The sequence below is a fragment of the Neovison vison genome, chromosome X (genome assembly GCF_020171115.1).
Source record: "Neovison vison isolate M4711 chromosome X, ASM_NN_V1, whole genome shotgun sequence".
NCBI classification, from domain to species: domain Eukaryota; kingdom Metazoa; phylum Chordata; class Mammalia; order Carnivora; family Mustelidae; genus Neogale; species Neogale vison.
In genome coordinates this window covers 82,274,955-82,291,044 of record NC_058105.1, presented here as the reverse complement: position 1 = coordinate 82,291,044, position 16,090 = coordinate 82,274,955, and the positions used below count along the sequence as shown (strand labels likewise).

The window sequence follows — 16,090 nt, the reverse complement described above, 5'->3', positions numbered from 1 at the left end:
CACTCCCTCCCATCCCCACTATTTATTCAGCCTACTACTCCAGTTCTCTCTTCCTCCCAATCACCTCTCGAATGCATCTCCTCTGCTCTATCCCCACGGCTGCTACCTTAGCTTCTCTCTCTCCTGAGTTACCACAGCAGCCTCCTCCCTAGTTTCCCTTCCTCTAAAAAGCCTCTTTGACGTGTCACTTTGTCTACTCAAGATCTGCTCCTGGCTCCCTAGCTGCCTACCATGAAGAAGGAAGACTGACTGTCCCCAGAGAGCTGTTTGAGGCAGGTCTAAACTCCACCCCCTCCCACATTTGATTTCACCATCCCTCACCCCTGGGCCTTTGTGTGTCTTCCCAGAGCATCCTCCCCATCCCTAGCTCTTCAGATCTTTAGGGACCTTGAATGACAGACTCAAACATCACTTTCTTTAGGAAACAATGTGACTCACAACCCAGACGTAAATCCTCTCCAAAGTCCATAGAGAGAGAAGTATCTTCAGTGTCGCTCTGGGATCTCCAAGAACCAAGCAGGCTGGAAGCTAGTAACCACCAAGGACACTGAGTGCTGGTTAAGCATTAATAGAGGTTCCCTTTTCCTCCTGCAGTTACCCTGGATTCATGTCCCTGTGGCCCTCTGCTAATGCCAGCTCATCCTTGTCTCCTCCCTTCCCTTCATCTTCCATGGAGTCTATCTCATTAATAACTCTCAAAGACTTTTGATTCTGTAATTTGAAATTAAAATGCTTCTATATGACCAGTGCCCACTGAAGTAGTGCAACAGGGTAGTTCTGCTCAAATCCATTCCCTTCTGTGCCAATACCCCAGTTTAGGCCCTCCAGCTGGCCCCCAGGCATATAATCCACTTCTCATAATGACTGCTAATGGGATGTTTCTAAAACACAAATTTCAGCAAATTTCTCTCCTGTTTAGGATCCATTCCCAAGATACTTTGTCACTGGCAACACTGGTTCTTGACGTTTTTGTAGGAGCACAAACACTTTATGCATATAACAAAAGCCATGGACCATCTCCCCAACAAAAAAAAAATGCACAAAAAAAATAAGTGCACATGTTTTGTGAAACATTTTGCACTCAATTTCAGGAGTTTCATGGACCACTTGTAGCCCCTGTCACCCCAGGTTAAGAACATCTGGCCCTACCCAATAACATCTAGGTTCTTCTGCATATGCCATTCCTTCTTCCTAAAATGTTCTTCCACACTTCAGCCTTCTATCCCTGACTACCTCTTACTCATCCTCTAAGACTCAGCTCTTAGGTTGAGTTGACCTGTAGCAGTCCTGGACTAGGCCCAGATCCCCTCTTTGGGGCTTCTACAGCACCCCCCACAATGAGCTCCTCTATCATAGCGCTCCTTGGTCTCCCTAACTAACTGGGGACTTGTGGAAGGCAAGAACCATTACTCAGCATAGGTCCTGGCTACAACAGAACTCTCTAAGTGTCTCCTGAAACAAACACTAAGAAGAGTTATGCTTTTTTTTTTTTGAGTACCCATTATGTGCCAGGCACTCAGCAATTGATCTCCTCTATAAACCCCACAATGTTAGTGGTATTGTGTTTCTTTTAACAGATGAGGAACTAGGCTCAGAGATGTGAAGGGAGTTGTTTACGGTCACCCAGCTAGGGAGTGAAAGAACTGGGAATGAAATTGAGATGTGCTGGCCCCAGTGCAAATATTGGTCCACCATGCTTCCCTGCCTTGGACTGTGAGACTGGAAGATGGGATCAGTAGAACAGGGCCAAGAACCAGGGGCAGAATGCCCTGTATAGGCTCCATTTCCCAGGGCCACCTGCCCATTTTTTCCCTCCTGTGCCACCTTCATGGCAAGACCAGAGACGTGGCTCTCTCTTCTTATAGTGCAGTCCCCTCCGTCCTGTGTACAACTCTCAGCCTTCTCATCTCAAAGTCCCACTATGGTTAGGCCCATTCTTTGCTCCAGAACCATCCCCAGATCCAATCCAATCCAATCCAATTTAATCCAATTCAATCCAATCCAATGCAACACACTTGCCTATGAGGAACAGAAGACACTGGTGGTCCCTGTCTTTCAAGAGTTGATAGTCACCCAGGAATTTTACATGTACCATCTCCAATCCTATATCAGCTCTGAGAGTTAAGTAGGCATTATCCTCATTACACAGATGAGGAAACAGAGGCTCAGAGGTTAAACGGCATGCCCACAGTCATAGATTTGGTAAGTGGTCAAACTTAGATTTGAATAAAGAAAGGTACTGACTCAACTATTTCCCCCCATTACATCATCCTGCTTGGAATAGCCAAAAAGTAGACAAGACCAGTTCAGTCAGGGTTGGGGGATGAAAGAAAGCTATTGCTCTTTCAAGACTCAGTACCCATGTCCCCTCCTGTAGGAGCAAATGCAATTAGGTGCCCTTCTTCAGGAGGTCCTCTGAACCTACTTTTGTCCCATACCAAACAACACTATGCTGTCATTGTCTACCTGTCTTTCCTTTCTAGACTTCACCTCCCTGGTGGTAGGACCAGATACAATTCAGTCCTGTATCCCACAGAGGCTCAGCACAAGGCTTAACCAAGGGTAGGCCAGACAAATCTTGCTAAATGAATCAGGTGGTATTTGAGCTAATTATTAAAAGAAAAAGCAAGATCTGAACAACTGGACACAGGGAAATGGTATAGAGGAAGAAGGAAATCAATTAGTAAAAGGGAGGAAAAGAGACCAAGGAAAAAGGCCAGTGATTTTGATATCATGACAGGATATGTATAACATGTTTTCATCATTGTTATGTGGATTTTCTTTTCCTTACGACAATGGGGTAACACTACATGCCTTGTTCTGCAACTTGCTTTTTTTCATATAACAATAAGCCTTGGAGATCCTTCCATGCCAGTACAGAGATAGATCTTTTTCTTTTGATCTGTAAGAGTATCACATAGTAGGGGTGAATCATGAAGGAAAACCTGCTCTCCATAACGGACAGGAAGATTGTTTTAATTTTCGCTATTATAAACAATGCTGCAATGAACATCTTTGCATTTGTCTGGAAGTAGTTTTGAAGGATAGGCTCCTAAAAGTTGAACTGTAGGGCCAAAGGAATGCATATTTTGTGTGAAATGTGGCTAAAAGTTTTTTTGTTGTTGCTTTAACATTTTTATAGACTGGCTAAAAGATTATTCCTACTCACATAATCTTGTCTTTATTTTGAGTAGCATACATCATGCAACCTTTTCATTAAGAGTTGGCTAAGAATGTTATCCTACAAGGGCACGTGATAAAAGAGTTGCACAGTACAGTTTAAGCTTGTAGTTGGGGTTGAATGTTTAAGAAAAGACCTCTGGTTGGGGGACCGCCTAGTAGTAAAGCCTTAGAGAAGTCTACCTCCCTCCAAGACATGGTTCTCAGGTTAGAAGTATATGCACATTTAAGATTCTGGGGACAACAGACAAATAGGTGCCATTAAAAAAATTGCACCAATTTGCACTCCAGTCAAGGAATGTGAGAGCTCCCATTTCCTCACAACTCTTTCAATCTTCTCATTTGGCATTTTAAAATTGGTACTTCGTTGATGTTTTAGTTACATTTCTTTAGCTATTGGCAAGCTTGAGTATTCTTTCTCATTCATCAGCTAATGGATGTCGATTTCTTCACTGAATTGCCAAATCGTGTTATTTCTCTATTCTAAATGTGGTATACAACTTTTTCTTATTAGTTTCCAGGTGTTGATATACAGACATAGATATTAACATTTGCCTGATATCTATGTTATTGTTCTTTTTTTTTTCCTAGCCTGTTGTTATGTTTTAACTTTGTGTATGGTATCTTTGTCCAAACAGAAGCTCTTAACTTTGATGTAGCCAGAATTAACTGCTCTTTACTTTATGGCTTCTGGGTTCTTCAGTCATGCTCAGAAAGGCTCCTCCACCTTAGTGTTATAAAAATATTCCGTATTTTCTTCTGGAACATTTATAGTTCTATCCTTTGTATTCAATTTTATATGAGACAGAGGTTTGACTTCATTTTCCCCCAAATGGTAGCCAGTGGTCCCATCCCACTTACTGACTCCCTACTGATTTGACATGTGTTTTTTTTATCATAAATTAAATTCTCATATGAATATATGGGTTTGTTTCTAAACTCTGTTTTGTTCCATGTATGCCATCTTCCATTTCTGTGTTATTATATGTAATTTCTGCAGCTTTATGTTAAGTTTTGCATTTAGTAGGGCAAGGTCCCCCTCATTATTCTCCTTTTCCAAAATTTTCTTAGTAATCCATGGGCATTCACTCTTCCAAATGAACTTTAAAATCCAACTGCCCAATTCCCGAAGAAAATACCAATGAAATTTTAATGAGAAATGCATTGAACCTTTTGACCAAATTGAGAGGAAAAATATCATTTTTACTATATTCAATCTTCCCATCCAGGAACAGGATACGACGCTTGACTATGCAAGTCTTCTCACAGCCTTTAATGAAATTTTATAGTTTTTTACAGAGAAGTATTTCATGTTTCTTGTCAATTCCTAGGAATTTTATCATTTTTCCCTACTACTTCTATTATGTCTTCTAATTAGTTATTGCTGGTATTCAGAGAAGCTAATGGTTTGGGTGCATATTTATCTTGTGTCTGGCCATCTCACATAATTTTTACATTAGTTCTAATAAATTTTCCTCTTATTCTCGTTGATTGTCTAAGTAGCCAGCCACACAATCTTCAAAGAGTGCTAATTCTGGGTCTTTCTTTCTAATATTTATACCACTTTTTTTCTTTTTTTTAAGCCCACTGGTTAAAACTTCTAGAAAAAAAAAATGTTGGTTAGTGACAGCAATGGCAGTCATACTTATTTTGTTCCCAAACTTAATGGCAATTTATCTAGTAGTTCACAATTACATCTGATGATTGTCTTTGGTTTCTGATAAAAAATTCTTTACCAACTTAAGGACGTTTTCACTGATAGCTTACTATAGTAGTTATCCATAGCTGTGTAACAAATTACCCAATACAGCAAGAAATAACTAGGACAGTTACTAAGAGTTCTACAATCAAGAATGGATGTGTAATTGTGTCAGATTATTTTTTCAGCATTTATGGAGATAGTTATATGTTCCATTTAATTTAATCTATTAATGTAATCCATTACAATAACAGCAATCCTAATGTTGAACAATCCCTGCATTCCTGGAACAAAACTTCATTTGTCACAATGCATTCTTCTTTCAATACACTGATGGATTCAGTTTGATACTTTTATTTAAAATATTTGTGACTGTATTCATATATGAAATTAGGCTATAGTTTTCATTTTTTTTTGTCTAAACCTATCCAGTTACACTAGCTTTCTGGAATGAACCAACTACCCAGAGAGAGAGTCCATTTTTTTCTATTACCTGATCTTTCCAGATTTGACAGAACTTCCATCATACCAGAACGTCCATGATACCAACTGGGCCCTGGTACCATTTCTAAGGAGAAAACTTTGACCATCTTTTTAACTTCTTCTGTATTGTTCTATTCTAGTCAGCTTTTCTGTCACTCCTTATATCATTTTGGTAATTTATATTTTCCTAGAAAACCACCCATTTCATCTATAGTTTTATATTTATTAGTATAAAATTATACAAAGCATCTTTTATGACTTTTTCATCTCTTTAAAATCTGTGGTTAAATCCTCTTCATCATACCTTATTTTATTTATGTCTTTCTTGCCTTTTTCTGTGTCATATCTGTCAGCGGACAGTCTGTCTAGTCTACCAGTCTTTTCAAAAACCACCTCATAGTTTATCAAATCTTTTATTTTCTATTCCATGAATTTCTGGTTTTATCTATAGTAATTACTTTATTCTGCTTTCTTTCAGTTGTTCTTTTTCTAAATTCTTGAGTGGAATAATTAGTTCATTAAATTTAAACTGTCTTGTTCTCTAATAAAAGCATTTAAGATGATAAATTTTCCTCCAGGAATCCCCCATGGTCACATCCCATGGGTTTTGATATATAGTATTCCCGCTGACATTTATTCTAAAGAGTCTATAGTTGATACTTACCCTAAAAAGTCTATAAATTCCATTCTTATTTCCTCTTTCACCCAAGTATTTTTTTCAGCTTTCAAATAGGCCTAACCTTTTTGTCATTGCTATGAATATTTCATGTTATTGTATTATAATTAGAAAACGTAAAATGTGATTTTCAATTACTTTGGAAATAATGTTGTTCTCAGAGGTGTGGGCGATTTTCCCCTCTGCCTAAACACCCTTCCCCATCCTAGCCAACTGGCATACTCTTACTCATCCTTCAAAACAGCTCAAATATTACATATTCTTGAACCAACCACTCCCACTTTTGGGGGCAGATATCTAGGGAAGGATTTTTAAGGAAGGACAAACTACAAACAGAATCTGAATGTCCGGGGCGCCTGGGTGGCTCAGTGGGTTAAAGCCTCTGCCTTAGGCTCAGGTCAAGATCCCAGAGTCCTGGGATAGAGCCTTGCCCCTCGCATGGGGCTCTCCGCTCCGCAGGGAGCCTGCTTCCCCCTCTCTCTCTGCCTGCCTCTCTGCCTACTTGTGATCTCTGTCTGTCAAATAAATAAATAAAATCTTAAAAACAAAAAACAAAAAAGAATCTGAATGTCCTCCTTGATCTCCTACCTCGTCTCCTACCTGGTCTCCCAGTCACTCTCCTCACATGCTCAGACATCCATTTCCCATTCATTCCAGAGGCTAGAGGGAGGTGGGAAAGGGGGTCTGGCAATCCTATGGCAGATCTGTCCAGAAGGGTGAAGGATGGAGGGGAGGGATGGGTCTAGCTCTTACCTGCTCTCTGCCAGCCTGCCTGAGGGGGTAAGCTTCATGGAGTCAAGGACCTGAGTAGGACAGCAATACTGGTGTAGAGTATGAGACGCTGTGGACCTGAGAGACAGCAAGAGACAGAGAGAGAAAGAGAGACAGAGAGAGAGACAGGGAGGGAGGGGAGAGGCAGGGTGGGGAGTAGGGACAAGGAAGTGAGAGTGAGTGGGGAAGTGAGAGGGGAGGGAAGACTGGGAGGATGGGTGGAGGAGGATTGGGAATGGAAGTGGAGTGGTGGGAGGTGGGGAGCCAGGGCAGGAGGGAGAGGAGGGAGAGGAAGCAGGGAAGGAAGGAAGGAAGGAAGGAAGGAAGGAAGGAAGGAAGGAAGGAAGAAAAAAGAAAAAAACCACAAAGTCAAGAAAGAGAGGACGGCACTCAAACCACAAACAGAACACAATGACAACAGGGGGCAGCAGAGACAAAAGAGCCGGTCTGGGCCTCCTGTGTTCCAGGTGACTCCGTGGGGACCTGAGCCACGGAGACACTGGGACACCACAGCAGGGAAGGGGGAAGGGAGCCCTCCTCACACCAGACGCTACAGGGGTAGGGAAGAGGGTAGGGGAGGGGAGATGAAAGAGAAAGGGGAAAGCTGTATGGGAGGGCTTTCCCTTATAGAAAGGGAGGAAGAGATGGAGAGAGAAGAGGTTCCGGATCCAAAGAGGGGGAAGAACGCAGGCCAGGTGGGTGGAGGAAACACTGTAGGAGGAGAGGGAGAAGGATCGGAAAGAAACCGAAAGAGACAAGGAAAAGTTGAGACAGAAAAGGAGAAAAGACAGAGAAAGAGGAAGACAGAGAAAGGGTGAGACAAAAGACACGGAGAGAAGACAGGGAGAGGCAGAGAGCACCAGAGCAAAGGAAAGGAGCAGCCAGGGTGGAGGAGAGCTGACAAGGTCTCAGTGGTCTAGGTGACAGGATGGGGACTGGGGCTGAGTGGGTGGGTGGGGCCCAGTGAGCCAGAGGACAGGGTGGTTCCCAGCAGGAGTCTTGGCTTCCAAGGTCAGTGTTGTGCCCCCAGCCCAGGGCACAGCCCATACTCCACCCCCCAGGGCTGTGCCCCCACCCCTATTGCTGGGTCCAAAGGCCCCGTTGCCTCCTGCTTCCCATGATTAAAGTCCAGAGACTGGCGGGGGCAGGGGTGGGGGGGGCTGGAGGGACGTAAGGGGAGTGAGGCTGAGGGCCTGGTTTATCCAGTGCAGGGCGGACCCTGGGAGTAGAGCTGGCCCTTCCAGGTCAGCCAGCCCCTGTCCCCCACAAGCCCCTGAAGGCAGGTTGTGGTCAGGGCCCAGCCATTCCAGAGCCCAAGTAAAGGCTGGGAAATGTGGCTGCAGGCCATTCCAGCTACCCAGTATCTCACTTGTGATTTGGAGGATGCCCAAATCTTATATCCTTATAGACATCTTAGAATCTGTTCTTGTCAGAGACTCTGAAGTACTTGTCGTCATCAGAAAGAGTGTTTCTCAAGTGCCATCTATGTGCCAGTCAGCAGCCCCAGTTCTTGACTCCTTATCTCATTAAACCTGAGATGCAGAGCCCCTCCAGCTGCTGAAATGTTCGCATCAGAGAAGCTCAGCAGCTGTGGGGAGCCCTACAGTGCTGAGCCAGACTAACAAGCCAAGGGGGCCACTCAAGGGCCCATGGACTGTGCTGCTCAGGGCTCCAGGGTCCTCCCAGTGCTGGGCACCCAGAGGTCCATGCGCACTGGCTCTCACAAACTCCCTCCTAAAGCCAAAGGCCTCCAAGAGTCCATAAGGGGAGCCAGGAACCAGGAAGACAGGAGGCTGCTGAATCAGCAGCCCAAGGCCGGTGGCCCGGGCAGGGAAGGAGGGGGTCAGGCTACAGGGTGGGAGGTGGGGGGCTAGGTTCCTACCTGCTACTCCTCTCGGGGGTCTCCATGGGTCTGGACCTATCCTGAGGGCAGGCCCCCTGGCCGGCGGTGCCTCCACTTTGTCACCACCCCCTCCTCCCCTGCCCCTCCCTAGAAGGAAGAACCAAAGAGGCGGGGCCAGGCCAGCTGGGCGGTAGGCCAAACTGCAACTGGAAACTTTGCTCCTTCCCCTGCTTCCCCAGGAGGCCTGGGAACGCCAAGTAAGAGGAAGCAGTTTTGAGAACTCACAGTTGACTCCTCCAGGCCAAAGCCAGGCTAAGCTCCCTATATGCATCTTTGCTGGAATCTCCCCAAGCACCTTCTCAATTATGTGTCACTAGCCCTAGTCTCCTAAGGGGAAAACTGAGGCCGGGAGACTAAGTAACTGGGCACAGGTACTGTGCTACAAAGTGGCGGAACCTCAAGTTCAAGACCTGATTTGGCCATTCCCCAGATCAGGATTCTTCCCCCCTCGGCCATACTGCTGAAAACTTTCCACAGAAGCTCTTCAACAAACATTCTCATCTTCCGTGCAATTAAAGAGACTCTGTTTTGTTGCTGTGCCCTGATGCTCCAGATCAAGTAATATTCAAATCAACCATTTGGGGAAATCAAGATGAGGCCCTGGCCAATATGCCTGACCACTGCAATAAGCTCACAGTCCAGTTTCCTGGACTGGCTAAGAGAAATGCTACCTGAAGAGAAAAGCAAAAATCAGAAGAAACGCCATTCTGGATCAAGAGGCTCTTCTCCCAGGGAAACTGCCCTGCCTGACCTGATAGATGGGGAAATTGAGGCCTGTAGAGGCGAAGAGTCTTGCTAATGTTCACACAGTCAGTCAGACTAGAATCCAGATGCCCTGACTCCCACCTACCTGTCACATATGGGTGGGGCTGGAGAAAGGAGAGAATTTGGACTATGTGAAGGATTGTGTGTGTTGGGGGGGTGGTGATCCTGAAGAGTCCCCCAGCTCCAGCTCAGAGTGCTCCTATCCTTTCACGGCCCCAGAGCCCAGGCCCCTGGCTGTTCTAAGCAGAAGGCGGCCCTGGGAGGAGCCAGGGGGGCAGTGATCTAGAAGGAATAGGAACTGACAGGCAACAGGCCAGCCTTCCTGTCTTCCTGCCTCCCTGCTGGGGCAGCTGGTTCCTCTTAAGAAAGCCAAAGCCGCTGAGAGATACGCCCTTTGGACCACCGCAAAGTTGGCATCTGTGGGCCAGTTGTGGCCTCCTCTCCCTCCTCCCACTCTCTAAAGCCCCTGGTCCTCAGGGCTCAGCTCCAGCCTCAACTGCTTTTTTCTCTCTCCTTCAGCAGCCCTTCTCGCTCCTGCAGTTGCTGTGCCTTGTGCCCACGCACCCCTGGCCAGACCTTCCTCTTGGCCTGGTAGAAGCTGAGAGACAGAAGCTCTAGTCCCGGCCTGAGGGTTGTGTGACCCAGGGCAAACTCCTTCCCCTCTGTGGTGAGGCAAAGGGCCTATACCTGGGGGCCAGGTAGAGCCAGTGCAAGTCCTAGCTCTACCACTTTCTAGCTAGATAACCCCTCCGAGGCTCAGTTTCTTTATCTCTAAGAGACAAGTGGCAAATTTCTACTTCACGGGTTCTTGTGAGGATTCAGTGAAACAAATGTGCATATATGATGAAGAGTCAGCTTGAGCCTGAAAGAGTCTGACCTCTCTCCCAGGAAGACTGGGGAGACCCACGGGGAAGCCTCTTTGTTTCAGGGAAGAGGAGAATTCTTGGAAAATATCTCTGAGCCACTCCTGGAACCCAGACATATCTAAGCACGTTGGGTAGACTCATGTGATGACCCAGTGAGCCAAAAAGAAGAGGAATTAAGGGTGAGGAGCTTGACCCCGGCCGCAGGGCACTAGTGGGGCCTTCACTCACTTATTCAACAGGTCCTGTGGACCAGGCACAGGGCCTTATCTCATGGAGCTTGTATCTGAGAGGAGACAGACATTCACCAACAAATGGAATGAAGCTGGGCAAAAAGGGGAGGTGGCAGGGGAGAGTGTTTCAGGCTGAGGAAACAACTTGGACAAAGGACCCAAGGCTATATTTCTAGGAACTGCGAGGAGGCCAATGCAACTGAGTGGGAAAAGCGAGGGGGAGAGAGGGGAGACTGGAGATGTAGGCGGGGGGTCCAATCCTGCAGAGCCTCTGAGGCCACAATAAAGTTTCAGTATTGATACTAAGAGCAGTTTGGCAGCCTGTGGTTCGTGGGTGTGCCCACTGTGGGGAGGGGGAGTATCTCTGAAGCCCTTGAAATTGTATGGAAAATATTAATGAGTAACAGCATGTCTGAGGGGAGAGCAGATGGGTTTATGATCCCCAAAGGGCAGGGAAGCTCCTTATACGATTCCATTCACTTAGTGCCAACCCTAAGCTAGGGGCAGGCGCCCTAGAACCTTCTCTGAGCTGGCTGCTAGTCTGAGCCTTCCCCCACCCCACCCTCAACTTCAACCAGTGCTCCACCCAGACAGAAGCGCTCACATTCTTGCCTACAAGGCTGTTCAAGCCTTCCCTTGGCTTCCACTCAAAAGCCATTCCCCACCTCCCCACCCCCACTGCCCCATCTCCACCTTCCTAGCTCCCCTTTGTTCTTCACAAGTCAGCTTAGAGGTTGTGCCCTCTGGGAAACCACCCTGACCCCCCTCCCCTGTTTCCTTCCCATCCTGAGCTTGTCTCTGCATGGTCTGTTCACATGCTGAAGCTCCCTCTGGGCCGGGGCCCTGTGGGGACAGGGGCTGAGGCTTACTTATCCGCCTGTCCCCAGCACCCAGCACAGGGCACCTAGTCACACAGGTCAGTAAGTGGAGGTGGTGGTAGACAAACCAGCCTGAGGCGGAGGCTGCAAGATGGGCTGGTGGACACTAGAGGGCACTGCGGCCATTGGAATCTTGGCCTGATGCTGCCCAGGAGAACCGAGGTGGGGCCCCAGGACCAGGTGCGCAGGGAAGCAGGGAAAAACTCTGTTCTTGGGGCATGCAGCTCCTCAGCTCTGGGCCCAATTGATCAGGGTCCCAGTCACAGCCTCCCAATTTACCTTCTGCTCCCGTTTGGACCATTTCTCACGACAGCCCCGTTCCTCTACAGATACAGCTTTAGTTCTTCACAAACGCAGGTGACAAACACACCTCACACAGTCATGGCATATATTTTCTGCTCTGCCTGGGACACTCTCCCCTTCACCTCACCGCACCCCCACTCCTCACCTGGCCAACTCCTACTTGCCCTCCAATCTCAACTTAGATGTCAGCTTAGAGACGCCTTCCTGGCCCTCAGGCTTGCTTGGGTACTGAGATGATCCCGCCCTGCACTTCCCCAGTAATTGTCTGTTTTCTCGTCTGTTTCCCTAATGGACAGTGAGTTTGTTCCAGGCAGGACTCTAGTCTTCACCATTGTATCAACTGCCTCTAATTTAGCGCAATGCCTGGCACACGGGAGGTACTCAATAAATCATCCTGGAGTGAGTGAATGGATCGGTGGATGAATGGATGGAAGGGTGGGTGGACAGGTGGGTGGGTGGATGGATGGATGGAGGACTCTGGCAATTCACTTTACCACCACAGGCTTCAGTTTCCCCACAGCTGTGATGTGCACACAATTGCCCCTACTCGGCAGGGTGGCCAGGAGGTTTAAAGAGAATGTGTGCCAAATTCTCCCTAACAGTACCTAATACACAGCGGACATTTTGTGGATCAAAAGCAATTATTAATATTTGGAATAGTTTTTTTTTTTAAAAGGCAGGGAGGGGAGAAGTTGAAGGAGACTCTGCCCTGAACCTGGGATGATCTCTCCCACTCACATTTACGATTTACACGTGGAAGATGGTTTTAATGATAATGAGAAAACTATCAATCTTATTAAAAATAACAACAGCACCACCGGCCAGAAACAGGAGGCCGCTGGGGAGGCGGTGGGCAGCCTCTAAGTCTCAGTCAGAGCGTGTGAGGCCAAGGCCAAAGTCAGAGCCGTGGGTATTGCTCCTGCATCTGGAGAGCAGTCATAATGGGCACAGCTGGTTCCAAACTCTTTACTCATAGGTGAAAACTTGTCTAAGAGGTCATTAATTCTCTCTGTAATTAATGTAAAAACGGCAGGGGTTTGTATTAATGGAAAAGTAAGCTCAAGCGTCAAGCTGATAATATTGATAATGTGTGCTTGTAATTATATACTGCAGATAACTATAAATTCAGTCATGCGCTAATAAAATGTGAAAATTCCCAAAGCTACCAACAACTTGGTAGCAGCTGGTACTATGAGTAGCATTTATGCCAGTTGTTCCAAGGCTATGAAAACCACCACACACTTGTAGCAATGGTAATATTTACTGTGCCCTTAAAAACTGCTCTGGCATTTAAAGGGGGGAATTGTTTTGATAAAATGGGGTGTTTTGATGGAAGACCATGGAACTTGAAAGCATAGTCAGCAAAGGTCAACTTGCATTAGAGTGGGAATGGAAGTCGTGATGGATGGGCAATCTGACCTCCTTGGGCTCTGAGCAGACCTTCCCCACCCCAGGCGCTGACCTCATTTGCGCACTAAGAAAAACTGCTTACCGTGGAAATATCTGACCTCTCTCCCCTCACCCACTTCTAAGGGAACGGACTCCCACCGATAGCCCCTTGCTGTCTTATGTTACCCCGGGCTGGACAGAAACACTGCAGGCACGTGAAATGGACCCTTAAGCTGGAAGGTCACGTAGCTTGCGGGTTGGCAGCCACAGCAGGTCTTGTTGAAAGCAGAGAGGGCTAGTCCAGAGAAACGAGTCCGTGACAGAGAGATGACAGGGACCAAGCAAGCCATGAGATACATAGAGAGATGAGACATGGGCCTGGGAGATGCAGAGAAAGAGAGAGAGAAAGAGAGAGAGAGAGGGAGAAAGAAATATGGGTTCTTGACTTCTTGGGCCTGCTTCCAGTTGGTGTGAGGCCTGGCTCTGTATACTTCATTTCTCAGATTCTGTGAGATATAGCCTCACAGTAGTACCCCCCCCCCCAACTCTTAATTCTGGAGCGAGTTTGAGTGGGCTTCTGTTCCTGCAACAAAATGTACCCAGACTAAGACAAGGGAAAATTGGGGATATAAGTGCAGGGCTTGCATAAGCAAGACCACATAGAGAACATGATGGAGGGAGGGGGGAAGGCAATTATAAAGTGTTTGTGTTTGCTTACTCAAACGCTCCCTCATTTCCTGACAGTTGCTACCCTAGACACACGCTACAGCCACGCACCCACACACGCTGACATTCAGTGGCATGCAGAAACAAAGGCAGGGATGATTAGAGATGCTTTCATGCAGACACCCAGATGCCCATGGACAAGTTCCAGTGCCCCTGTGCTCTCCACACCCGCAGGGACATGGAATCAGTGGCACACAGGAGTGTGCCGACACACATGAACTCAGTGGCACTGCCCACAAGGCTCAGGGCAAGAGTCGCGCCTTGACTGGGCTCTGCGCAGCCTCCCTCCCCAGCTGCCAAGTGACTCATCCCTAGGGCTGCTAATTAAAGCCAGGACAGAGGGGACAGAGGCAAGGGGAGGGGAAGAGAGAGAAGGCAAGTTTATTTTGGTGCCAACTAGGCACGAAGCCAGCTTAGGGGTCACCCACTTCCTGGGGCTGGGCCAGGCAGAGGCAGGGGAAGGCAAAACAGGAAGGGGAGGGAAGACCCTCTTACCCCTTCTTGTCCCTCATGAGCTTCCTGGAATGGCACCTCCTTTGGGAAAATTACCCAACTACCCCCCCCTTCCTCCTCTATCCTACTGCTGTTCCAGCTCTACCCACTCCCAACTCTTGTCCTCACAACTGGCTTCTCCTCTTCAGCACGCTCCCATATGGGCTTGCCAGAGCCGGCTTGTCTGTGTGTACTCCGCTTTTGTCTCCCCAGCCCCAGCCCCATCAGACCACCCAACCAGGTCCAGTACCCAAGGAATGCTCTGCGGACTTCTGGAATGCAGTTGGGTTGACTCCAGTATACAGTGGTGACTGCAGCTCTGATGGTCTGAATTTCTATCCTAGGTCTCCTGTGGGCTAAATAACTTCAGCTAAGATTGGTCTCCTCACTGGTAAAATTACAAGAATATACACCCGATAGCATTATTATGGAGATTAAATGAGAGAGTACAGGTAAAGTGGTCAGCAAGGGGCCTGGCATACACGGCTTCAGCAGGGCTCACTGAGTGCTGCCGCTGTGAACAACACCCCACCTCAGGCCTGGGGTAGCAGCAATTAGGCAGAGCCGAGTTTCAAGCCCATTTCCACCCTGCAGTACCCCGGGGAACGGCAAACAGAGTCACATATGCTCACAGAGCCTGCCTCACCCGAAAAATGGAGATTCGTGACATGATGCCAGAGACTTGAGCCTGTCAGGCATTCCATGTGGAGCCCGGTCCTTAGAAGCTGCCTGAGAAATGGCAGCAGTGAATACTCAGGGCAGCAGGGAGGAGTTCAGACCTTCAGGGCCAGAGCATCCCAGGAGGGAGGAAGCAGGCTGGATGGACCGGGGCAGCCAGGGAACACTTCCCTGAGTGAGCAGGATGGCGTTGGGCCCCCAGAGCCAGAAGGCATTCAGCAGACACTCAAGTGACAGGGTTCCAGGCACAGGACGTGGTGGGAACAGAGAGTTGGACAGGGAGGGCAACAAGGCTACACCACCGAACAAGAGGCCGCATGTGAGGGAAGACTTGAACACAGCTGGATTGCCTCCGGGGACTGGTGGCATCTCTGATATGTGGCTGGGGGAGCCACAGAAGATTCGTGAGGTCTCAGCTACCCTGGATTGCCAAGAGGTCAAAACAAGGAAGAATCTTACAGATTATCTAATTCAAACTACCATCACCATCGCTGTTGGACAGATGGGGGCACGGAAGCCCAGAGTGGGAGGCCTCCTCTGGGAACCAAGCCAGCAGTGGCTCCTCCTCCCACTTCTCCTCCCCAATGCAGCGGCTCCTGTTGCCATGGGGACATCCCTGACTCTGCGGGTGTCACTGACTCCCCCTTCTCCCTCCTTCCCTAGCAACGGGCCACCTCCTCGGCTCTCATCCTTGCGTGCCTGGCAACCCCAGCCTGGTCCCCAAAGCCCCCTAAGTCTCAGCCAGAGCCTCCCTACCATGGCAGTGCGTCCAAACCTGGGATTCCTAGGCTTCTGGCTTCTGGCAGCAGAGGTATCGTGCCCTCCTACCTCTTGGGGCACATCTCCACATCCTCAAGCTTGACTATCCATTAAAGACAATGGACTGGGGTAGAGGAGGGCAGAGAGCACTACTCTGTATTGTGCACTATTAGATGCTGAAACCTGTTTTACTTTCATTTCTCCACCTCACCCAGAGAAGTCAGAATTGTCCCCATTTCACCATGAGGAAGCCAAGGATCAGAGAAGTTCAGAGACTTTGCAGAGAGCACAT

The 16,090-nt window shown here is 47.8% G+C and overlaps 1 protein-coding gene across 5 annotated transcripts in view; it reads right to left on the bottom strand.

Moving 5' to 3' along the window:
* Nucleotides 1–16,090, bottom strand: part of IQSEC2 (IQ motif and Sec7 domain ArfGEF 2) — a 78,148-nt gene that overhangs the window by 33,505 nt on the left and 28,553 nt on the right. For 2 of the 5 annotated variants that reach the window (XM_044234475.1, XM_044234479.1), the window contains exon 3: nucleotides 6,792–6,887. The exons of 1 other annotated variant lie outside the window; for it this stretch is intronic. In XM_044234475.1, coding sequence (XP_044090410.1) covers nucleotides 6,792–6,887 — 96 coding nt within the window. Of the gene's footprint in view, nucleotides 1–6,791; nucleotides 6,888–8,691; nucleotides 8,789–16,090 lie in introns of those variants that run through there. 2 more of the 5 variants (XM_044234477.1, XM_044234478.1) reach the window with 2 other exon arrangements.